This window comes from Adiantum capillus-veneris, chromosome 5 (genome assembly GCF_014529385.1).
Source record: "Adiantum capillus-veneris isolate H3 chromosome 5, ASM1452938v2, whole genome shotgun sequence".
Taxonomy (NCBI): domain Eukaryota; kingdom Viridiplantae; phylum Streptophyta; class Polypodiopsida; order Polypodiales; family Pteridaceae; genus Adiantum; species Adiantum capillus-veneris.
This window is the reverse complement of record NC_140935.1, coordinates 52,073,162-52,097,491: the sequence shown is the minus strand read 5'-3', so window position 1 is coordinate 52,097,491 and position 24,330 is coordinate 52,073,162. Positions and strand designations below refer to the sequence as shown.

At 44.7% G+C, this 24,330-nt stretch overlaps 1 protein-coding gene across 1 annotated transcript in view; it reads left to right on the top strand.

Annotated features, from left to right (window-relative positions):
• Positions 1 to 223: 223 nt before the first annotated feature.
• LOC147457310 (pyruvate kinase isozyme G, chloroplastic-like) overlaps positions 224 to 24,330 on the top strand; it is a 37,065-nt gene continuing 12,958 nt past the window's right edge. The window contains exons 1-5 of the mRNA XM_086512228.1: positions 224 to 417; positions 518 to 815; positions 1,554 to 1,835; positions 1,932 to 2,097; positions 2,176 to 2,310. Coding sequence (XP_086368354.1) covers positions 239 to 417; positions 518 to 815; positions 1,554 to 1,835; positions 1,932 to 2,097; positions 2,176 to 2,310 — 1,060 coding nt within the window. The 5' untranslated portion in view covers positions 224 to 238. The remainder of the gene's footprint in view (positions 418 to 517; positions 816 to 1,553; positions 1,836 to 1,931; positions 2,098 to 2,175; positions 2,311 to 24,330) is intronic.

Genomic DNA, 24,330 nt, shown 5'->3' with positions numbered 1-24,330 from the left:
CAAAAAGCAAAGTGGAAAATGATGCGATAATTTTGAACTTTGATAGTTAGGGGCAAAAGCATTAGCTCTACCACTTGGCTACTAGTGACTCACTGGGAACTGTAGCCTTTTGCAATAAGACCTCTGTTACATCGCTGGGTGGCCACAATCAAAATGAGAGGGGGTGGGTGCCCTACTTGTGACAATGGGCTTTAATGAACTCTTAAAACAATCAATTCTTTAAAGGTGTCTAGAACCAATGAGTGCATGCATGCAAGTCCAAGGGAGTGGGAGCTTGGGAGGCATCGATCGTTCTCTCTCTCTCACCAATCTCGTATTTGTCCTCTACTCCTCTCTAGGCCTACTCACCAATCTCGGGATTGTCTCTGCTGTTAAGCCTTCAGTAATTTGGACGTCCTTTCTGCGTTTCCTATCAGGGTCTCTCTCTCTCTCTCTCTCTCTCTCTCTCTCTCACACACACACACACACACACACACACACACACAGAGCATCACCTCGTGCATTTGATTGCCGACAGAGCCATGGCGAGCCCATCGCTCACGGCTGCTTCTGCATCTCCTACTGTAGCACGCCAGGCATTTTGTGTAGAGTCGCCACAAGGGTTTCATGCACTGTCTTCATTGTGTGGGGGAGCATCTCTTCGAACACAATCTTTAAGGCAAGGAGGAGTGGAGCTACATTGTGGATCATCAGGAGGAGTCAGAGCAGTAGCTAGCAGTGGAAGGCCGCGTCGAACATCTGTCAAAGAGAAGGAGCTTGTTCCTGTCTCACCCGAGGATGATGCTGCCCCTGCGTTTCCTTCATCCCCGCTTTCTGTAAATTCTCATTATCTTTGCGTATCGCTTGCATCTTTTGTTCTGTATGTTGATGAAAGTCTCTTCAGGCAGGAGAAATGTGGTGATCTTGTTGTTTCCTTTAAGGCTATGAGTGACTCTATAAAACCAGAACATGGACCACTGCAATTTTTAGCAACTACACCAATGCAACCTTTTTCGTCCTTGATTTTCTAGCATGCCATCACTCATCACTTTGTGTGTAGTTCAATGTTGTAAGGGTGTAATTTCAATGCTAAGAGATCATCTGTAAACTAAGATTACTGAATCATAATTTGCACAATCTCAGAATGACACTTAAAATGGTCCCATTATATATTGCACACAATTTTAAATTCTGTTTATGGTAGGAAAGTAGACTTTAATTCAGATATCCCCCTCATCAATTAGCCATTCCCCTCCTCTCTTGTCTAACCCCCACCTCCCCTTCCCCTTCTGACGCATGTGCACCACACACATGCACAAGAAGGAGACAAGCGATGCTGGGGGGTCGGTATAAAATTTGTCATTTCTCTATTGAGTGTCTAGTTCACAATTGGAAGGCAGGATTTTTTTTGGTTCTCATGCCATCATAATTGTAATTCTTGGCATCTTGGGCTCTAATATTTCATATGCATTGTTGTAGGAAGGATTACTTTATTGAGTTTCAAGTTCACAGTTGGAAGGCAGGCACCTTTTGTTCATACTTTGGCACTAATATTTTCATATTCATTGTTGTAGGAAACTGATTACTTCACCCCTGAGCAACTTCTTGCCTTGGGGGAAGCTGGAGGGCTGTGGAAACACCCAACTTTCCAGCGCAAGACTAAGATTGTTTGCACAATTGGTCCTTCTTCTGCAAGTCGAGAGATGATCTGGAAGCTTGCTGAAACGGGAATGAATGTTGCTCGTCTCAATATGTCACATGGAGATCATAACTCCCATAAGAAGGTTATTGATCTTGTAAAGGAGTACAATGCACAATCACCAGAAAATGTTATCGCTATCATGCTGGATACGAAGGTAGATTTACTATCGTGGATTTGCTGTCACAGAAATCACCGTTAATCTGCTCACTCCATTCTGTCTTTGCTATTTTACATTGCATTTATCTACCAGGGTCCTGAGGTGAGAAGTGGTGATTTGCCTCAACCTGTGAAGCTTGTAAGGGGGCAAGAGTTCACTTTTACAATCAAAAGAGGAGTGGGGACCGATAAAAGTGTGAGTGTCAATTATGATGATTTTGTCAATGATGTTGAGAAAGGGGACACTTTGCTGGTGGATGGTAAGCGCTTGATATTTTGGCTGATTGACACGATATCGGTACAATGCCAATGCGATTCTGCTTTTTCCTTGGTTGCAGGAGGAATGATGTCCTTGCTGGTTCAGTCTAAAAGTGAGGATTCAGTTTTATGTGAAGTTGTTGACGGTGGTGAACTGAAATCACGTAGACATCTCAATGTTCGAGGAAAAAGTGCAACCTTGCCCTCAATTACAGGTGAATACTGATTTGATATTTACTGTTTTATTGACCAAGCTTCTTCAATTTCCAGTATTTATGTTTTGATCTGCTTAGAATCCCAATTTTACAGCTTTACCTTCTCATTTGGGGAAGTCAAGTGTATTCCATTGCTCATCACAATAGTTTCCCTTTGTGTTGATGTGTGTCTAATAGTTTCCCTTTGTGTTGAGGTGTGTCTAATGGTTTCCCTTTTATGTTGTAGTGTATCTTATGTTTGTGAGCACTCGCATTTGAGTCCAATGATTTGACATCATCATTTATAGGGATTTTAACCTATTGGCTTCGTAATGTCGTTTCAGAATCTATTTAGCTAGACTTAATTGGAGAAAACTTGTGTTTGGCTTTCCACTCTCTCTCTCTCTCTCTCTCTCTCTCTCTCTCTCTCTCTCTCTCTCTCCCCGCTAGCTCTGCTCGGATAATGGCCCGTGGTACTGATGCCTTGGCTCTAATGAGCCGCGAGATCATAGAGACGAGAGGTTTCTCCATGTTCCCCCATCCATTTGTGCGCCCCGGCCTCCCGTGGTGATCCAATGAAGGTCCCCATATCTCAGCTCCATAGAGCAATGCTGAAGCCACCAAAGTGTCAAAGAGCCAGAGCTTCGTCCGGGGCTCCTGAAACTGAACCTGCGAACATATCTTCTCTAATCTACCCAATGCTGCGTGGGCTCTAGTCAGTCTGGTCTCTGCTGCCCTTCTGAGTGAGAATGCAGGTCGGCTAAAAACCACTCCAAGGTAAGTGTAAGCATTTGTGTACTCTACAATCTCTTGGCCGTCTGCGAATGTAGGTGTTGACCTCTTGATCCACTGTGGGGCGGTATTAAACACCATAACCTTGGTTTTACCAAGGCTGACAGACAAACCACTTTCGTGGGCAAACCTATGCAAAGCATCCAATTGACGTTGCATTCCCTCTGGAGATTCGGAGATCAACACTATATCATCAGCATATAACAAAAGTGGAATCCATGTCCCTACCAATTGTGCACCTCTATCACCATCGCTCTCAATGTAGTCAGAAACCTCATCCACATACATACCGAAAAGAGTAGGAGAGAGCGGGTAGCCCTGCTTCACCCCAATAGTGGAGTGAACCGGGGTGCGTACATTCCCTACTACTGATCTGTACAATGCCATGATCCCCCAAATGAGCTCTGTGGGTACTCCCATAATCTAACTCTGGGTACTGTGTCAAAAGCTTTGCGGAAGTCCACAAGGCTACAATAGATCCGTCTCCCATGAGATCTGTCCTCCTCGATGATGGCCCTGAGTGTCAAGATATGGTCAAGAGTAGAGAAGCCTCTCCTGAACCCTGCCTGCCCAGCGCACGCCTTCCTTCCCTCTCTGCCCATCTACTCAGCTGTTACTCAAGAATGGATGCATACAACCGTGCCAATGTGTGTCCAATCATGATAGTGCGATAGTTCTCAGGCTCCATGGGGTCTCCTGACTTGAAGATAGGTATGATCGTAGATAGGCTCCAAGTGTCCGGTAGGCCCTCACACATGGCACGGTTAAACATAACTGCTATAAGCTCTGCTAGTAGGTCTTTGGCATGCATGAAATGCTCAACGACTAAGCCATCATGATCATATGCTCTCTCAGTCCTCATCCTGTCAATAGCTTTCTTCACCATCGACGGAGGCTACGTCAGAAGATTCGGAGCACTCTGGCCAGGCATGCACGACGCCCGGTCAGACTACTACCATGGAGGAGATTGATGAGATCCGCCAACGACCGATGCTAGATCTCTTGTGATTCAGCTATCCAAGCAAGCCGCCCCTTTTTTGCTTAGTTCACATCGACCAGTCTAGGATCCCATAGTATATATCTTTGTTTTGTACTGTTGTTATTTTGTTACTCTGACTTTGTATCAGATCCACCACCTTGTAACTTTCTGGTCTCATAGGTCACTATGGCCTTTTGAAGACGTTAATATAACATTTCATTTCATTTCATTTCTCTCTCTCTCTCTCTCTCTGTGTGTTTTTCTTGCTCACTTTTTTTGCGCGTGTGTGTAACCGCATGTGTCGCATTTATGTGTCCGCAATGCGTTTTCATAACTTGATATGAGAGAATTTTTGATTTGACGCTAGAGGTGTGCTTGTGGGTTTGACAAAGAGGTGCGACTTGTTATCCGGGTTCTATTGGCGGCTTATTGGACCAATTGGGGGTGGTTCGTCAAATTTGAAGCCGTGCAACCGAATTGGAGTGACATGTTGTTGCAGTGTTACAGCAAAGGTGTTATAAATTTGAGATTAAGTGGATCCTCGTTTGATAAGAGTTTGTCATGAAGCGGAATAGTTTTTCCCTCTATTTTTCTTGTGGCGGAGATGAGGGGGACATTCTTCATGAATAACCATGACGTATAATCCCTCTCACTTGCTCTTGCCTAATTTAGACATATTGTAGAGAGCTTTTGCTCTAAACTTGTTTTTTCATGAGTTGGCAGTTCTTGTAATGGTGGTTTGGTTGGTAGCTCTTGGAATGGTGACCCCTCTCACATGCTTTCGTACTTAAGAATGTTGTAGACAGGCAAGTTGTGTGCAATCGATCACTAGCCAACTCTGTCAGGCAACTCTCTAGAGTCTAGTGAGCGACATGCTCTAGGAGTGGTTCGTCCTAGTAGTCTGCAATGGTGGTACAATGTGTAGGGAAGTGCACAACCATGAAGTACACAATGGTGTGATAGTCATACAGGTGCGAGTCCTATAGCTGACAAGAAACTGGTTTCTTCAACAACTAAGAAACTTCAAATGTTTCGAAACTTCTCTTGGACGCTTCAAAGGACAATGCTTTCTAATTCATCTCAAAGCATACATTATACATATACATATATGTATATACATATGTGTAACGTATGTATATACATATATACATACAGGCGTGAGTCCCATAGTTGCCAAGAAACTCGTTTTTGCAACTAAGAAACTTCACAGGCATATATGTATGAATGTACAACACACACATAGTTGCCAAGAAACTCGTTTTTGCAACTAAGAAACTTCACAGGCATATATGTATGAATATACAACACACACATATATGTGTATGATGTTGGTCCAAGTGTTGGACTTTAAAGTGCCTTTTTACTCGTAGTTTTTTACGATAGGTTTTTGTGTCAATGGGTAGTATGTGTAAGCTCTGCACAGATATGTTGATGGTTTGTTATTCATGGTTGGTGGCGAAACTTTTGTAGTGGCGTTTCATAGTCTAGCGAAACCGTTTCGAAACGTCATGGCTACTATGGGCGTTACACTAGTGGGAAATAGAGTAGTATAATGTGTAGTAGAAGTGATTGATGGTCAATGCTTAGGACGAGTGTTTAATGCGTACTCAAGGTTTCTTTTGTTGCATGAGAGAATGCCTTTTACTATATGTGAGCGATGTGTGACTCCTTTTTGCAACTAAGAAACTTCACAGGCATGTATGTATGAATGTACAACACACACATATATGTGTATGATGTTGGTCCAAGTGTTGGACTTTAAAGTGCCTTTTTACTCGTAGTTTTTTACGATGGGTTTTTGTGTCAATGGGTAGTATGTGTAAGCTTTGCACAGATATGTTGATGGTTTGTTATTCATGGTTGGTGGCGAAACTTTTGTAGTGGCGTTTCATAGTCTAGCGAAACCGTTTTGAAACGTCATGGCTACTATGGGCGTGACACTAGTGGGAAATGGAGTAGTGTAACGTGTAGTAGAAGTGATTGATGGTGAATGCTCAGGACGAGTGTTTAATGCCTACAAGGTTTCTTTTGTTGCATGAGAGAATGCCTTTTACTATATGTGAGCTATGTGTGAGACTAGAGAGAGAAGAGAGAATGATAACGTGAGTGAAGATTCCGTAAGTGCCAGAGAGAGAGAGAAAGGAGACTAACACCTGAGAGGCTCCCAAACCCCCTCGAAGGGTTGCTCCCTCTATTGCTAGAGAGGTATTTGCTTTAGATTTCACAAATGCTGATACAATGGTCCTAGATGTTGAGATGTTGATGGGATCTTGTTGATGATGCTTGGTTTTGAGAGGCTAAAGGCAAAAATCTGAAAACTCTAGGGTTGATGTCTTGGATCTGCGATATGACGATGAGGCTATGGTTGAAATCTGTAACCGATGGTACAAGGGATGCCTAAAAGTAGAGCCTCAAAAGCACTGAATCCCCAAAAAGCTAGCACCAAATCTGCTAGCGCATGTCGCGGGAGTCCGTACGGCCTGCCACTCAACAACATAAAACGCGGGCGTCCGTACAGCTGCCACATCATCAGCCTTCATGTAGTTCTTTTAGCCTTTTGTTCCCTGGCCCCATTGGCTAGGACCCCATAAGTTGGTACAACTTATAAAAATTGGTATCCTTTCATTTTTGAACTTTCGGATTGATTCTGTAAGTTGATACAACTTCTTTTGCATCTCTTAGTAGGTCTCTGATCCCTCTTTGTCTCGAGTCTGTCCTTTAGGTCATGCCATGTCATCACTTTGTGACATACCGCCCTCTTGAAAGAAATATAATTGCCCTTGATTACCCGTGCAAAACCAACATAAGCCAGAAACCAATTCAGTAGACACTGACTTTAAGTACCGACGCACTAGACAACACGTATCCAGTACTTGCACGAAGACGACAGTCACTGAACATTCACATGACATTCGCATCACCATCCTCGTCGAGATCTTAGATGAGAGTCATGATCTTCGTAACGTATTTAGCAATCACATCCAGATCTCACCGATCTTTAGTGGATATCGGGATTGTGTCACAAACCAGTGACGTAGCATATCCCTAGGGTTGCAGACTGTACACACACACACACACACACACCTCTTACATGACTGTGGTTGGCTGAAATGTTGACGTGGCTATGGCTGCAGATTTTCGAAATTCACGCAAACCTGCTGACGTGGCATGACTGTACTGCAGCCCCCATGTTTTGTGGCGCCGGGCGCTTTTTACGTGCTGTACGGACTGCTTTTTGCCTACGCAGTGTTGGCTGAATTCTACGCAAAACTAAAGCAGCTTTTGGGAAAAATTGCATTATTTTAAATTGCTTTATTTACCAAGCAATGGCTTGAAAGATGATTGCTTTATTTGTGAAAGCTATTGGGGTCCTGCTTTTGGCATCCCTTGTAAACCTTTATAAGAGTGGCTTGGGCTCCCACTTCTCAGAGCATCTGGATGCAGAGTTTGAGAGTGGGACCCTCCCACTCCCTTGTACTTTGAGCACAGATTTAATACAAAAAGAAATACCGAAAGGGACGCCAGTCTTTGGAGTCAATACCTCTTGGCATGGAACTCCATCGGGCCGGTGCCGAATCAAATTGTTAATTGTTTTGAAGTGAATTCCTGTCGTGTCGCGGTAGATTCTTGACTTTGAGTGCCCAAGTCTGTTACAGTGGTATCAGAGTGTGGCCGATTTATCTTCTACCGAGAAATCTGATCCTTTTTACGTCGCACTTATGGATTCAAGCAAAGGACAATCGACTTTCTCTGCACCCGGAGATGCGGGAAGAGATCACGAAGAAGATTTTACATGAGGAGTACGGCCCGCCTCGGCCTACTCAGGCGGAGCTTGAAGAGATGGAACATCGGAGATTGGTTGATGATGCGACAAAGTTGATGATGAATTTTGCGAAGGACCCTAAACTGCAAGATTTTTCACCCAGACCTCCTTCGACGAGGTGCACTCATAGTGGCGGCAAACCACGGAGCCACCCCACAAACCAGCGCTCAAACAACCTCCTACTCTGAGGGTGTTTACAGAGCAAGAATTGGAAGAGGTGGTTGATGCACGGATTAGCCAGCTTTTTGAAGTGCAAAACAAAGCTAAAAAGCACGACAAAAACCGTAAGAAAGGCACTGACTTCCCGGGTTATTTGGGTCGTCAATCTACTTTTGCCTCGGCAAGCAAGCAGAAGAAGCGTGTGCGATTTGAAGGAGTACCCATTTCTTCTTCTTTTTCTTCTTCTGACAGTTCTTCTAGCTCCTCTGACTCGAGCGAAGAAGACAGAAAAGGGAAAAAGCGAAGCAAAAAGCAAAGCTTCAGAAAGGGCAAGAAAAAGACAAAGAAGCCTAGGTTTCGCCCAGTTTCTGACTGTTCTACAAAGGACCCGTCTTTAGATAGTTCGGATGTAAGGTGCAGTGGAAGTGAATGTTGAACTTTGCTCAAGATGAGTGCTCCGAACTATGCTCAAGGTTCCTTTTACTTACGGAAGGAGAGCCTTCTGTTCCTTTAGTAAGAGAGTGCAATGGACACAAACAAAGTGGTGAACACTGTGAATGAAGGTGTTGAGACTGAGAGATAGAGAGAGAAGAATACGACACCAGAATGTTGTCAAACCCTCCTCCGAAGGCCCCACTCTCTATGGCGAGAGCGGTCTACTATTGATTGCACAAATCTTTACAATGCTTTGGACTTGCCGACGATGTCGACGACGACGAGACGGGCTGAAATCTGAAAATGCTAATGGTTGAAATCTGCAAATCTTGTATCTGCTGAATTCCGACTCTATGTCGGTGACGATGTCGATGGCGACAATGCGACGACGACGTGCTGATAACGCAGATGCTGAAATCTGCGTTTTCCGGGCTGAATCTGCAAACTACGTGGGATCCGACCGTGCGGCGAGGATTTGCTATGGGAAGGTGAGATTTGCGAGGTTCGGGGACTTCTTATGCGATGTTTGAATGTTGAAAACTGGAAACGCTGATGCTTCTTGGTGTTCCGTTGCGGTGAATCTGCAAAACGCTATGTTGATGCGAAAACGCTAGGGCTGAAAAGTGTCTTGCGATGGAAATCTGCTAATGCTAGGGCTGCTCTGTGGTCTTGCTGTCGCCAGGCTACTGCAATGCAAAAACGCTGGTTGATCTTGGTGCAAAACGCTAGCTTGTTGCTGATGCAAAAGCGCTAGGTTTGTTCATGGGGGTCCTGCTGAGAAGGTGCCTGTTGAATGCAAAGTTCCTGCTGCCTCTTCTACCAGAAATATTAGCGCTAGGGTTTTCTTATATAGTTCACTTGCTAATTTGCCCTACCTAGTTCCCACCAAAAGTCACTTAAAAATAATAAGTGAAAATTGACTAAAATAGGGAAGATAGGTCTATGCACTGTAAAAATGCTCCCGATGGGTTCTGATGGAAATCTAATGATCATGCGGTGTGCAACCAGAGGATATGCATCTACTCTAAGTGTGTGGACATGCATGGTCTGCGAACAGACTCACAAAAGTACCAGATTACTTCTTAATCTAACTGAAGTGAACCCATGTCATAAAGTAGCTTGTCCACATACACATAGGGTTAGATGTGCATGTGACATTCCTCCTTTTCAAAGTGAGGTACTGGTATCGAACTGTATGGCGTCGAGGGAGATTGCCAACAACGTCTGGAATCTTGGAAAGAACTCTTCGCTGGCCCACTCTGATTTGTTGGTCATGCGATACTTGAACTTCATAAATGTTAGCAATGCTTGCTTCTTGGGCCGTGCCGAAGGCGACAGTCATTTGTGGCTCCTTCAATGCTTCAACTTTGTCTATAGTTATGCGTCTACCTTCTTCAAGAATCTCCGAGTATGAAAATTCCTGAAACCACTTCCAACACAAAAACATGAACATACCCATTCCATGTAAAGTGACTGGAAAAATACTAGTCTTCTTTAAAGACCGTGCGTGCAATTGAGATGAACATACAGACGGAGTGCCAAACCGTTCATCAAACACACGCAGACAATAGAATCGAAACTTGTTTTTCTGATTTAAATCAATCAACTGTGGCAAATCATAATGGAAATGCCTATGCTTGATACTCAATCCTTCTTGTGCTTTGTCGGATACTGTGTCATGCAAAGGAAGAGACGTGGAATGGGAATACCTTGAATGCAAACATGTCATCTTGCCATGAGTAATCCGCATACATCCGTGCTCATTCATGAGTGAATCGTTCTCATTGTACAATATGTCATGCCTATGAAAAGGGATCACATAAGGACGATGACTAAAATAAAGAAAAGCATCACGAATGAAACACTCGGACAATGGGTGCTGACTAATCATTCATACACATAATACTTCCTGTAGGGTTCTTTGGAACTCGACTCGAGAGCCAAGATTAGTTCTTCGTGATCTATGGAATCTTCTTTTGGGGGGTGTTGTGGACCTCGACTCAAAAGCCAAGATCGGTTCTTTGTGATTGATTGAATCTGCAACGAGGTTAGCTTTGCTAGAAAAAGCATTATCTAAACCATCATCCTTGTGAACAATCACATCTTTTTCCTGCAAATCATCATGCTTGTGAGAAATCACATCTTGATCATGCAAATCATCATGCATATCATTATCATGCAAATCATGCGTGTCATGCTTTGGAAAAGAAGAGACTGAGAGAGTCTCCTTTTACGGATTCTTCGCCATCTTCGCCTGCACATAAGAAATGAGAGATGAAGAATGAACAACTTGCTCTCCACGAATGACAAGGGGAGAGTCACTTTTGGCATTGAAAATGAACGTATTTTCCGCCCAATCAATGAGAGGGTTATGCTCATGAAACCATCGAATGCCCAAAAGCATATCACATCCTGAAAGAGGAGAGACTACAAATTTTCTGCGGAAGGATACTTGTTGAACAGTGAACAGAACATCAAGGCACTCTTGCGTGATGAGAGAGTCCATTCCGGGAGAGAAGCTTGACACCTCAAAAGGAGACGTCTTGCGAACCTCCAAGCGGGCTCTTTCGACAAGAGAGTCACTAATCAAATCATGCATACTACTTGGGTCAAACAATATGACCAAACGTTGACCCTTCACATGACCATAACACTTAATGAGAGACTCATCAATGGGAGGATCATGAGAGACTTGGGTCACACCCGTGTTCTCATTTATTGCATTGACAGAGGAAGTGAGTTCTATGGGTTCTTTAATTTCATTAGATTCAAGCTTAGGACACGTTCTTTTTATGTGACCCTTGATGTGACAATGAAAACAATGACCTTCCTTAGAATAAATGCTTTGTTCTTCTGACGTGATGTACCCTCCTAAAATTCCTTCTTCTGCTTTTTCATTTGGAGTGAGCTTAGGTTTAGCAATCATGTTAGCTTTACCCTTAGGTTCCTTTGGAGAGTTCTTTTATGAGAGACTATTGGAAGATTGGTTAGAAGAGTTACCGTTCTTATCATTCTTACCGTTCTGATGGTTCTGAGAAGTCTGTGAGGTACTTGTGGAAGTCTTGTTTTCTTTAGGCTTTCCCTTGTTGTGCTTCATCTCCTGTGTGAGAGCAATCGCTACCGCCTTGTTGATATCAACTGGGTCGAGGACTTCGACACCAAACCTGATATAGTCGTCCAACCCGCAACTGTGCCTCTTGCCGTGCGTCGTACCAATGAATGGCATCACCGGCAAGGTACATAGCTGCCGTCAAAACCTTGCTATTTCTTGTCTTCTTAGTCGTCGCAAAATAAGCATTAAATTGATGTAGCCAAGAATGAATAATTGTAGCATCCATCTTACCATCATACTTACTGAACTGGATCTTCTCTGTGACTGGGTTGTTGGAGTACGAATCTTGGCTTGCGCTAGTGGATGAACTACCAACATCTTTGGCTGGCTCAGACTTCGAGGTGAGAACCTGTCGAACCAATTCTTGCATGTGTAGTTCTCTCTGTGCCTCACGCTTTGCTTGTCTTTCTTCGGCTGCCAAGCGCGCTTGCTCATGCTCATGCTCCAAGGTTTCTTGTCTGTGTTGGCGTTCACGCTCCACAGCTTCTGTCACAAACGGGAGCGCATAACAATATAAAATACATTCGGATAAATAGGATTTATCACTTATTATTGAAGCCAGAGGATATAGAGAGAAATAAATAGAGAGAGAGAAGATCGACACAGTACTGGGGACTAGAAGATGGGCTGGTCCCCCCCGTAATAGTATCTTTATTACTGAGGAGAAGTCTATACAAGCACTTGAACCGAACGTATTACCACGTTCGTTCTAGAATAAGACTTGATGGTTCCCGGAAGCCTCAGCTTCCGATTCCTAGGGCAAAACCCTATTCCAAGGAACTTCCGTTCCTTATTCCAAATCCTTGAGAACCAAGGTTCTCGCCTCTGGATCTCACCTTCCAGACTCAGGGCATGACATCCCTGCAACTCTTTCTAACTCTCTTTCCAGAGTCCTCTTCCCGCAGAACAACTCTGCTTTCCCGGACACGAAGTCCTTACTTGGGAATCCCAACTTCCGGATCGCAACTTGAGAGACTACTTCTCTCCGATCCGTGGATCTTCTTCCCAAACTCGGGTACGAAACCCTTGGGCTGATCTGGCTCTAGTTCCTCAGAGCGCTTTTCTCCTGCAGAGGCTCATGCCTTCCTCTGCTCCTACTCCCTCACGAAGAGGAAGTACACCTGCAATCAAATACTCAAAGATCATAACATGAAAAACGTTACCTTCAAAGTCTCGACGCTCGAAACGCAACTCCGTTCTCGAAAAGCAATTCCCCGGAAGAGATCTTTACATAGAAAAATCCTCTCTTCCAATCCTGCACACAAAAGAGGTGTGTTCTCGGGTTCCTTCTCGTAAATCAGCCTCGTCTACGACGTTTATGGGCTGAAAACAGAGAAAAAGAGCAACTTGTTGCGATGGAAACACGCTTCGTAGACACTTCTGTTGGGTATGCAAGCCCAATTATGGGAATGTCCGGTGTCTAGCTCGTGGGTACAGGCTTTATAGCATGCAGATCAACTTTAGTTGTAAGTCAAGTGGTGCATGGCTTTTTGCCTTTATATGTAAGGCTATACTTCAATAAACAATAATGTGTGTTTTTCAGGGCCTAATCTTTGCTCTCCCTCTCTTTCTCTCGCTTCTGCAGCTGCATCCATCTCCAAGCTCGCCATGACTCCTCTCAGACGTCACCCTCCATAGCCCTCGTTACAACAACTGGTATCAGAGCCATCTTGCCCCGGCCTCGGCTCTCGGCCCTTGACTCAGCGCGCGGAAACTGCCGCTTGCAGAGGGACAGCCTGAATTTCGACCTGCGTCAAACTGCTCAGATCCACCATCAAAGTGGTCGCCCTGGCTTGGGGAGAAGTCTTCGACACTTGATCATCTGCTTTTTCGGTCTCTACAGCACGATGCAAGCAGATCACGACATCGCACTGTTTCGATCGCTACAGAAAGCTGCAATTTTATTCTATTTTCTTTAATTTACTCAGTTAAAGTGATTTATCTCCTCTTAGCCCTTATTCACACCTTGTAAGAGCTGCCACATCTGTTGGTGCTCGGTCATAGCAGATAGACAGGGTTTGCAGGCGGATTTTGTATGGAGGATCATCTTTATTATGGGTGCAATTTTTGCAGGATTTCCAACCTCCTATCGGACAACAAATTTATTTTTTTGGCAATTTTGCATGCAATTGGTTTGGTGGCCTTGCACGTTCTTGCTAGCATTTAACATATCCACGGTGTCGATGACAGTATAGGGAATCAGCTCTTTTGCTTGCATGCTTTTGCTTTTCAAAACATTGTCTCCAAGTGGTGATAAAGAGGATCTTTGGAAGGTTGTTGATACATATGAAAAGAACCGGACTGTTGATGATGATAACTTGGATAGTGATGCTAGCAAACAACAGAAGAGAAATTCCAAAATCAAAGCTCTTCCAGAAAGAAAGACAATGGTGATTTTTCAATGGTTTTACTTCAAGCACTCAGTACATCAGCAAATGCTACACCATAAAGATCTCCTTCAAGATTGCAGTACAAGTTTTTTCACAATTTAATGTCATAGTTTTGTCAGCTTCTGTCTATTGTCAAAACCATCATAAACTTTCAGTCAAAGCCTCTTTTACATTATCTGTTGTCAGCCATGTCAAAAGTTGTACGGGATATAGACACTGCCATCTATAAATGGTAAGACCTCCCAATTTTTGTCAGTTCTCAGCCTATTTTTACCGCTTCTCATGAGGTTACTGGGTACACCTGAAACCCAAGGTTTGGCAGTGAACCAAAAACTCCATTTTTGGTAGCTAACTTTTTTGACCTACACCCTATCTGTTCAAGGGGGGGTTATTGATCTAGCACCAGGTTATGGATACACCAGAAATCCTTTGGTTGTGAGAAAACCTAAAACTCACGGTTGACGAGTACACCAAAAACTTGAGGTATCATGAGTTGCTTGTCCAGTTTGGGCTTGAGGGGGGGATTGTTGGGTATGCAAGCCCAATTATGGGAATGTCCGGTGTCTAGCTCGTGGGTACAGGCTTTATAGCATGCAGATCAACTTTAGTTGTAAGTCAAGTGGTGCATGGCTTTTTGCCTTTATATGTAAGGCTATACTTCAATAAACAATAATGTGTGTTTTTCAGGGCCTAATCTCTGCTCTCCCTCTCTTTCTCTCGCTTTTGCAGCTGCATCCATCTCCAAGCTCGCCATGACTCCTCTCAGACGTCACCCTCCATAGCCCTCGTTACAACAACTTCTTCGCGAGGGAACTCGCGCACTGGGTCTTGGCGACATCTGGTACACTTGGGGCAGCCATGGGCATCACTGGCAACGTCTTCTTTATGGCTGAAATCTGCAGTAGCATCTCCTCCTTGCAAAGATTGGTCCTCCTCTCTGAGTGAGGGCATGTGATGCTTTTATAGCTCCTAGCCACGGGCACGAATAGCTGCTCGCGTAGAGATCGCGGCCGATTTTTTTTTTTAATAATTATTTCCATTTTTTTTTCCGTTCTGCCAGAAAAAGAGAGAGAGAAAACGCTGGCTGATCTGTTGCCTTATTTATCAGATGGTTGCCCACTTATTAAGTGGGCGGCCGGCGTATTTTAAAAATAGTCTGAACCTGCCCAAAAACTCAATAAAACCTTATAAGTTAAAAACAATGCTTTCACAACATTTCCCAGGCGTCCCTGGATGCAATCACATGCACAGTTGCAATGCAGACATAGACTTCCTCGCGGGAAAGCATCTGCTTTCCCGAAAAGCAATCCCGCTTTCTCAGAAAGCATCTGTTTTTCCTCAAAGTTTCCTCTGAACCCATCTTCATTCAAGTGCTTGCTTTTCCTTGTGCACAATTCTAACACAGTTCGGAATTTCCTCCCGACTATGGATATTCCCTTTCTGATGCACCCGTCACCCACCTTGTGACGCATCAGGAATACCCATCACCTAGTCCTTTCCTACCGAACTTACGGTACAATCTCCTTCACGATGCTCTATGTCACCCATCCTATGACACATCAGAGATGTCCGTTCCCGGATGGTCGATACTTCTTTCCGATGCTCCCTGTCACCCATCCGATGTGACGCATCAGAAGTACCCGTTCCTCGTGGCCTTACAGATATTCCCTTTCATAGTGCTCCTGTCATTACTCTGAATGACGTACTAGGAATATTCTGTACTCGGATGTCTCCAGTGAGAAAAACCCTCTCACTTAAAATTCCAATAATTCATTTAGAATTATTTTTCCTTGGTGTTCCAAGCGAGAAAATCCTCTCACTTATAAATCCAATAATTCATTTAGAATTATTTTTCTGTCAGATAAAGCCAATTTGGCAACATAGCTTCCTGTCGTTCTGCTTTTCTTTCTAGTTGTGCCATCGCAAAGCCACTCGCTTCTTGTTGTTGTGCCATCATGTCCATCATCGACTTGACCAAAGCCTCCCTAGGATTTGGTGCAAACCGTGGCGTAGATGGGGAAGGGGGAGGGTCGGAAAAACCTCCTGGTGGGGAAACTTCTTCTTCACCTTCTTCATGCCCATCACCTTCATGCAAAGTATCCATTCCGCTTCGGGTGATGACCATCCATTGAAGTCTTGGGTTCTTAAGTTTACGAGGAACTTGGGTTCTTGTAGTTCTTGTGTAAGGTGCAGCAGAATGAATGTTGTATTTTCTCAAGATTAGTGATCTTTATTGCTCAAGGTTCCTTTTAGTTCTTTAGGAAAAGAGAGAGCTTTCCGTCTTATGGAGAGTGCTATGATCACGAACAAAGTGAGTGGATTGTGCGTGCAAGTGAATGAGACTGAGAGAAGGAGAGAGAAGAGATACGACACCGAGGGGTTGTAAAACCCTCCTCCGAAGGCCCCACTCTCGTCGGCGAGAGTGGTCTACTTTGATTGCACAAAGGTGTACAATGCGAATGTAATGGACTGATGCAATGGGACTATGACGATGACGACGACGACTTGATGGCTGAAATCTGAGATCTTCTAACTGCTGATTTTCGGGACTGTTTCGGTGGCTGAAAATGACTGTTTTGGCTGCATTTTTATGGCTGAAAATGGGGGAACATGTGCAACCGACTTGGGGGCTGATCTGCTACTGAGTCTAGGCTGAAAACTGGGTGGATCTGATGCGGTTCAGGGCTGCAAACCAAAACGCTGGCTGAATCTGTCCTTTGCCAAAACGCTAGGTTGATCTGTATCTGCAATCCCAAAGCGCTGATGGATCTGATGCTTGCGAGGCTGATCTGACTGAAGTGCTTGATGAGGCTGGCGTTAGTGATGGCTGAAAATGCTGAGAAGGCTGATGATCTAGCGTTAGTAAAAACGCCAGGGCTGGCTGTGGGTTGAGGCTGAAATCGAAGCACGGGAGGTTGATGGCGATGGCTTCTGTGAAGGGAAAACGCCAAGGGATGGGGAAGTATGGCGATGGTCTACTGCTGCGGGGGATACTGCTGAGAAGTTGCCCGTTGAGTGGGAAGCTCCTGTTGCCTCTTCTGCCAGAAAGTGCTAACTTGGGTTTGCTTATATATTAACTTAGCAAAATTGCCCTACCTACTTTTGTTAGAAAGTCACTTAAAAATAATAAGTGAAAATCCCAATAAATAGGAAAATAGGCTAAATGCACTGGAAAATTCCCCTAACTGATGCTAATGGATTCTGATGGGAATTCTGATGATCATGCTGTGTGCAACCGGAGGATATGCATCTATGCTAAGTGACTGGGCATGCACGGTCTACGAATAGACTCACAAAAGTGCCAGATCACTGCTAATCTAGACTTGACTGGACTGATTGAACCCTACTGTGGTGTAGCTTGTCCACGGACACATAGGGTTGGGATGTGTCACGTGACATCCCCTCCTTTTCAAAGTGAGGGACTGGTACCGAACTGTATGGCGTCGAGGGAGATCGCCAACAGCATCCGGAATCCTGGAAGGGACTCTTCGCTGGCCCACTCTGTTGTGTGGGTCGAGCAGTACTTGAACTTCATAAAGGTTTGCAACGCTTGCTTCTTTGGGCCGCGCCGAAAGCGACACAGTCTTCTGTGGCTCCTTTGATGCTTCAACTTTGTCTAGAGTCCTGCTTCTTTCGTCTTCAAGAATCTCCATGGCTGAAAATTCCTGAAACCATCTCCAACACAAAACCATGAACATACCCATTCGATGTAAAGTGAAGGAAAAAAAACTTGTCTTCTCTAAAGACTGTGTATGCAATGTAGATGAACATAGAGACGGAGTGACAACCCGTTCATCAAACACATGCAAACAATGCGCTCGAATCTTTTCTGTGTGACCGAAGTCAATCAACTGTGGCAAATCACACTGGAAATACCCATGCTTGGTGCTCATACTATCATGTGCTCTTTCGGAAACTGTGTCATGCCAAGAAAGAGACATGGAATGCGACTTCCTTACATACAAACTTTTCAGCTTTTCATGAACAATCCGTATACATTCGTGCTCATCCATGAGAGAAACGTGCTCAACATACAATATGTCATGCCTAGGAAAAGGGATCACATAACGATGCTGACTAAAATACAGGAAACCGTCACGAATGAAACACTCGAACAATGTGTGCGTATCAATCATGCGAACACATAATACTTCCTGTGATGGTTCCTTGGACCAAGGCTCGAGAGCCAAGATCGCTTCTTCTTGAATGATTGAATTGTCTTGTGGGGGTTCTTTGGACCTTGACTTGAAAGCCAAGATCGGAACTTCGTGATTGATCGAATCTACAACGAGGTTAGTTTCGCTAGGAAAAGCATCCACTAACACATCATCCTTGTGAACAATCACATCATCTTTATGCAACTCATCATGCTTGTGAGAAATCACATCTTGATCATGCAAATCATCATGCTTATCATTGTCATCCAAATCATTATGCTTATCATTGGCATCCAAATCATCATGCTTATCATTGTCATTTAAATTATCATGCAAATCATTGTCAATCAAATCATCATCATGCGTCATACAATCATGCAAATCCTGTGTCATGCTTGGGAGAAGAAGAGACTGAGAGAGTCTCCTTTTCCCGATTCTCTTCAATCGGCGCTTGCACATTAGAGAATAGTAGAACATACTCTTGCATGCGTTGATCTATCTGCGCTTCACGCTCTAACCGTCTTTCTTGGCGTTCGCGAGCCAATTCGGCTAGTCTTTCTGTGGACTCGCGATCTAATTCTGCGTTTCTCTCTGTGGCAGCCAAGCGTGCTTGCTTGCACTCACGCTCTATGGCTGCCATTCTTTCTTCGTGCCACACTTCTCGTTGTCTTGTCGTACCATCCTGTCCATCATTGTCTTGCACCAAGCTTCCATAGGATCTGGTGCAATCTTTGGCGTAGACGGGGAAGGGTCGGAAAAACCTCCTCGTGGGGAAAATTCTTCTTCGCCTCTCTCATGCTCATCACCTCCAAGCGAAGTATCCATTCCGCTTCGAGTGATGACCATTCTGAAGTCGTGGGTTCTTGTGGATTCTTGGGGGTCTTGGGTTCTTAAGTTCACGAGGAACTTGGGTTCTTGGGGGTCTTGGGTTCTTAAGTTCACGAGGAACTTGGGTTCTTGCGGTTCTTGAGGTTTTCTTTTGCTTGCAAATCGCATTGGAGAAGGATCTTCTCTTCACCCGAGTTCTACTCTTTTGTGCGGGCGCACCCCTTGGCGGCCTTGCGCTCACACCAAGGTTGCTTTTTCCCACCTCACGTTGATTGGCCGGCTGCTAAGTGCACGGTTCGCTCTCAATGAGTGAAAAGAGACACAAGGGGAGGCTGGACAAGCCCTTCTTTCTTGGGATTCCTGTCACTCTTCAACAAAACACGATTAGGAATCGCCACGCCCAAGTAAACTTGGGTTCGTGCGATCGTAACAAGCAAAAAAAATTCTTGTGGTTCTTTCCTTGAGTAATGCAGAACATTTCCAAAGCTCTGATACCAATGTAAGGTGCAGCGGAATGAATGTTGTATTTTCTCAAGATTAGTGATCTTTATTGCTCAAGGTTCCTTTTAGTTCTTTAGGAAAAGAGAGAGCTTTCCGTCTTATGGAGAGTGCTATGATCACGAACAAAGTGAGTGGATTGTGCGTGCAAGTGAATGAGACTGAGAGGAGAGAGAAGAGATACGACACCGAGAGGTTGTAAAACCCTCCTCCGAAGGCCCCACTCTCGTCGGCGAGAGTGGTCTACTTTGATTGCACAAAGGTGTACAATGCGAATGTAATGGACTGATGCAATGGGACTATGCCGATGACGACGACGACTTGATGGTTGAAATCTGAGATCTTCTAACTGCTGATTTTCGGGACTGTTTTGGTGGCTGAAAATGACTGTTTTGGCTGCGTTTTTATGGCTGAAAATGGGGGAACATGTGCAACCGACTTGGGGGCTGATTTGCTACTGAGTCTAGGCTGAAAACTGAGTGGATCTGATGCGGTTTAGGGCTGCAAACCAAAACGCTGGCTGAATCTGTCCTTTGCCAAAACGCTAGGCTGATCTGTATCTGCAATCCCAAAGCGCTGATGGATCTGATGCATGCGAGGCTGATCTGACTATGCCAATGCAAAACGCTGAAGTGCTTGATGAGGTTGGCGTTAGTGATGGCTGAAAACGCTGAGAAGGCTGATGATCTAGCGTTAGTAAAGACGCCAGGGCTGGCTGTGGGTTGAGGCTGAAATCGCCAAGCACGGGAGGTTGATGGCGATGGCTTCTGTGAAGGGAGAACGCCAAGGGATGGGGAAGTATGGCGATGGTCTACTGCTGCGGGGGGTACTGCTGAGAAGTTGCTTGTTGGCGGGAAGCTCCTGCTGCCTCTTCTGCCAGAAAGTGCTAACTTGGGTTTGCTTATATATTAACTTAGCAAAATTGCCCTACCTACTTTTGTTGGAAAGTCACTGAAAAATAATAAGTGAAAATCCCAATAAATAGGAAAATAGGCTAAATGCACTGGAAAATTCCCCTAACTGATACTAATGGATTCTGATGGGAATTCCGATGATCATGCTGTGTGCAACCGGAGGATATGCATCTATGCTAAGTGACTGGGCATGCACGGTCTACGAATAGACTCACAAAAGTGCCAGATCACTGCTAATCTAGACTTGACTGGACTTACTGAACCCTGCTGTGGTGTAGCTTGTCCACGGACACATAGGGTTGGGATGTGTCACGTGACATCTTGGTTCTTGGGTTCTTGAGGGTCTTGATTCTTGGGTTCTTGAGGTTCTTCTTTAGCTTGTAATCTGTGTTAGAGAAGGAGAGTTCTTCTCTTTTCCGCCGGCGCACCCCTTAGCGGCCTTGCGCTCACACCAAGGTTGCTTTTTCCCACCTCACGTCGATTGGCCGGCCGCTAAGTGCTTGGTCCGCTCTCACTGAGTGAAAAGAGGCACAAGGGGAGGTTGAACAAGCCCTTCTTTCTTGGGTTTCTTGTCACTCTTCAAAAACACGATTAGGAATCGCGCGCCCAAGAGGACTTGGGTTACGTGCGACCGCAAGAAGCAAAAAAATTTATGTTGTTCTTTCCTTGAGTGATAAAGAACACTGCCAAAGCTCTGATACCAATGTAAGGTGCAACGAAAGTGAATGTTGAACTTTGCTCAAGATGGTGCTCCGAACTATGCTCAAGGTTCCTTTGACTTTCGGAAGGGAGAGCCATCCGTTCCTTTAGTGAGAGAGTGCAATGGTGTCACAAAGTGATGACGTGGCTGCCCACTCTGCAGGAAACCCTAATTTGTTGAAACCCTAACCCTAACTGCAGAAAATCAAAAACCCATATTTGTTGAAACCCTAACCCTAACTGCAAAAAATCAAAAACCCTAATTTGCTGATGTGGCAGTGTTGACACGTGGCAGTTGTACGGACGCCTCCCTGATTTGCGGCGGATTTTCCGGAAAGCAGTTTACATAGCTTTTTGGGCATTGCTTTTTCCACCCAATTGGGAGAGAGAAAAAGCCTCTTTACTTTATTTTATTGAGAGAGAGAGAGAGAGAGAGAGAGAGAGAGAGAGAGAGAGAGAGAGAGAGAGAGAGAGAGAGAGAGAGATCCTCTGCTTTATTTTTACAAAGCTTTTGAGTTTTTGATTTCCAGTTTTTGGGGCTTTGCTTTTGGCATCCCTTGTAATCTATTAATCATAGAAACAGGGAATGGTCATTTTCAGGTCTCCGTTTCTCGTTCCCATTCCAACTTCTCGTTCCCATTCCAACTTCTCGTTCCGAATCCCCGTTCCGTGTTTGAAACGTGAGTATCTATAACCGAGAATGGCGTTTCATGCCCGTTGCCGTTCCCCGTTCCTGTTCCGAAATCCCGTTCCCGGTAACTATGCTATAAATAAGTGGGTAGGCCACTCACAACTCAGAGCATCTGGACGCAGAGTCTTGAGTGTGAGCGCCTGTCCGCACTCTTGTACTTTGAACTCAGATTAATACAAAAAGAAATACCGAAAGGGGCGCCAATCTTTGGGGCCAATATCTCTAGGCACGGAACTCCGCCGGGCCAGTGTTGAATAAATTGTGAACTGTGAACTGTTTTGAAGTGGTTATTTGGTGCTATCGCGGTAGATTCTTGACTTGGGAGTGTTCGAGTCTGTTACAGTGGTATCAGAGCACGACCGATTTCTCTTCTACGGGAAATCCGATCCCTAATTTTTTTCCGCGGCACCTATGGTGTAGTCAAGGATAAGTTGACTCCCTCTGCATCCGGAGATGCGGGAAGGGATTACAACGAAGATTCACGCGAGGAGTATGGCCCGCCTCGGCCTCCTCAGGCGGAGCGTCAAGAGATGGAGCATCGACAATTGATGGGCGATGCAACAAAGATGATGCTTAATTTTGCCGAGGACCCGAAAATGGCAAAATATATGAGCAAGACCTTTCTGGAGGAGGTGCACATGCAGTGGTAGAAAACCACACCACCACCCCCAAAACCCGCTCTCAAGAAACCTCCTACTTCCAAGAAGTATACAGAGAAGGAATTAGAAGAGGTGGTGGATGCACGACTTGCTCAGCTTTTTGACGCGCAAAACAAAGCTGAAAAGCACGGCAAAAAGCAGAAGAAAGGCACTGACTTCCTAGGCTATTTGGGTTGTCAGACGACTTTTGAAAAGGCAAAGAAACAGAAGAAGCGTGTTCGATTCGAAGGAGTACCCAGTTCTTCTTCTTCTGACAGTACTTCTAGCTCATCTGACTCGAGCGAAGAAGACCGTAAAGGCAAAAAGCGAAGCAAGAAACAACGCTTCAGAAATGGCAAGAAAAAGGCAAAGAAGTCTAAATCTCGCCCCACGAGTGACAGCCCTACCGAGGACTCGTTACAGACAGTTCAGACTTTGATGAGAGTAACTTTTATGCAAAGAAGAAGAATTTTTACAAAGCCAACCAATATGACTTTCTCGAAGACAAAAGCAAGAAAGTTCGAGAGTTTAAGGAAGGTGGACAGTCAATTAAATTTGACACGTTTTCAGGATATAGAGACGCTTCAAAGGCTTTGTCTTTTGTACAGTAGTTTGACATCGCTTTTGCGGGAGGAAGTTACTCAAAGCACTCTAAGATTCGGAGAGCTGCCTCTTACTTTAAGGGGAATGCTCGAACGTGGTGGTCCACGCTTCTATTAAGCAAGACTGCGCCAGTTAAATGACTAAAATTCAAGAGGTTTTTTATTTCTTCTTGGTTGACTCGAGAGTATGAACGTGATATACGAACTTCTTGGAACCATCTTCGGATGACCAAGAAAGATACAGTGGATGCTTATTGCGAGAGATTTTGGAGCTCTTTTCTACCCGCCTCTTCATTTAAGAAGATCTCGTTCAAGGAACAGATTGAGCGGTTTACCTTGGGTGTGCCTACAGAGATCCGAGATCACTGCTTGGAACAGAAGTCAACTTCTATTCAGGAGTTGATGAGTCATGTGAAACGGGGTTTTGCCATCCACTCTGGTAGTCTAACTTTCCCCACCGATGAGATCATGACACAAAGAGCTGAACAAACTTCGACAAATGAAAGTAGAAAGAGAAAGAGCAACTCAAAAAAGAAAGATGCACGACCCAAGCTTACTCCTCAGGAGCGGGCTCGTTCCATCAAGGAGGGGAAGTGCTTTGGATGTGGGAAAACTGGACATATCTTCGCGAAGTGCTCTAAAAAGGCACCGAAAGAACAGAATGACAAGCACGACGAAAGGCCTGAGAGTTCGAGAGCAGCTGAGGAACGTGGAAGAAAAGACAAGATGAAAATAGGACTGGTTCCAGATTGTGTGGGTATCGATCCCAGCACGATGGACGAGACTATAGCACTTTGCTGAGCTTGGGACAAAGTGAAAGACCAAGAAGCCCTGATCTTCTTTGATGGAGGAGCCAAGGCCAACTTCAATTCATCGGAATTGGCGGTGCGGCTTGAGATCACTCCCGATCGGATGGGACCACTTGCGGAGGCAGTTCTAGCAGCACCCGACAGGGACGTAGCGATTACACCTGTCATTAGCAAACTTCGGTTGCATTGCCAGGGGTATTTGGGGCATGAGGACTTTTACATAATGCCTTTGGAAGGTTGTGATGTTCTCTTGGGAATTCCCTGGTACCACAAGAACAACGCCGTGGTCGACTATCGGGCAAGGAAAGCGACATTGACTACAGAGAAGGGCATAACAATTGTACTTGATATTAAACTTAAGGGTGAGTCTGTCCCTATTGTATCGGCTTCGGCCATTTCAAAGTTAATGAAATTCAGTCTGTTTGTTTACTTGATCTTTATGAAAGAGTTGAGTGATGAGGATAGAACAAATATGTCTAAACTTGATAAAGAACGCCAAGATTTTCTCCACTCTC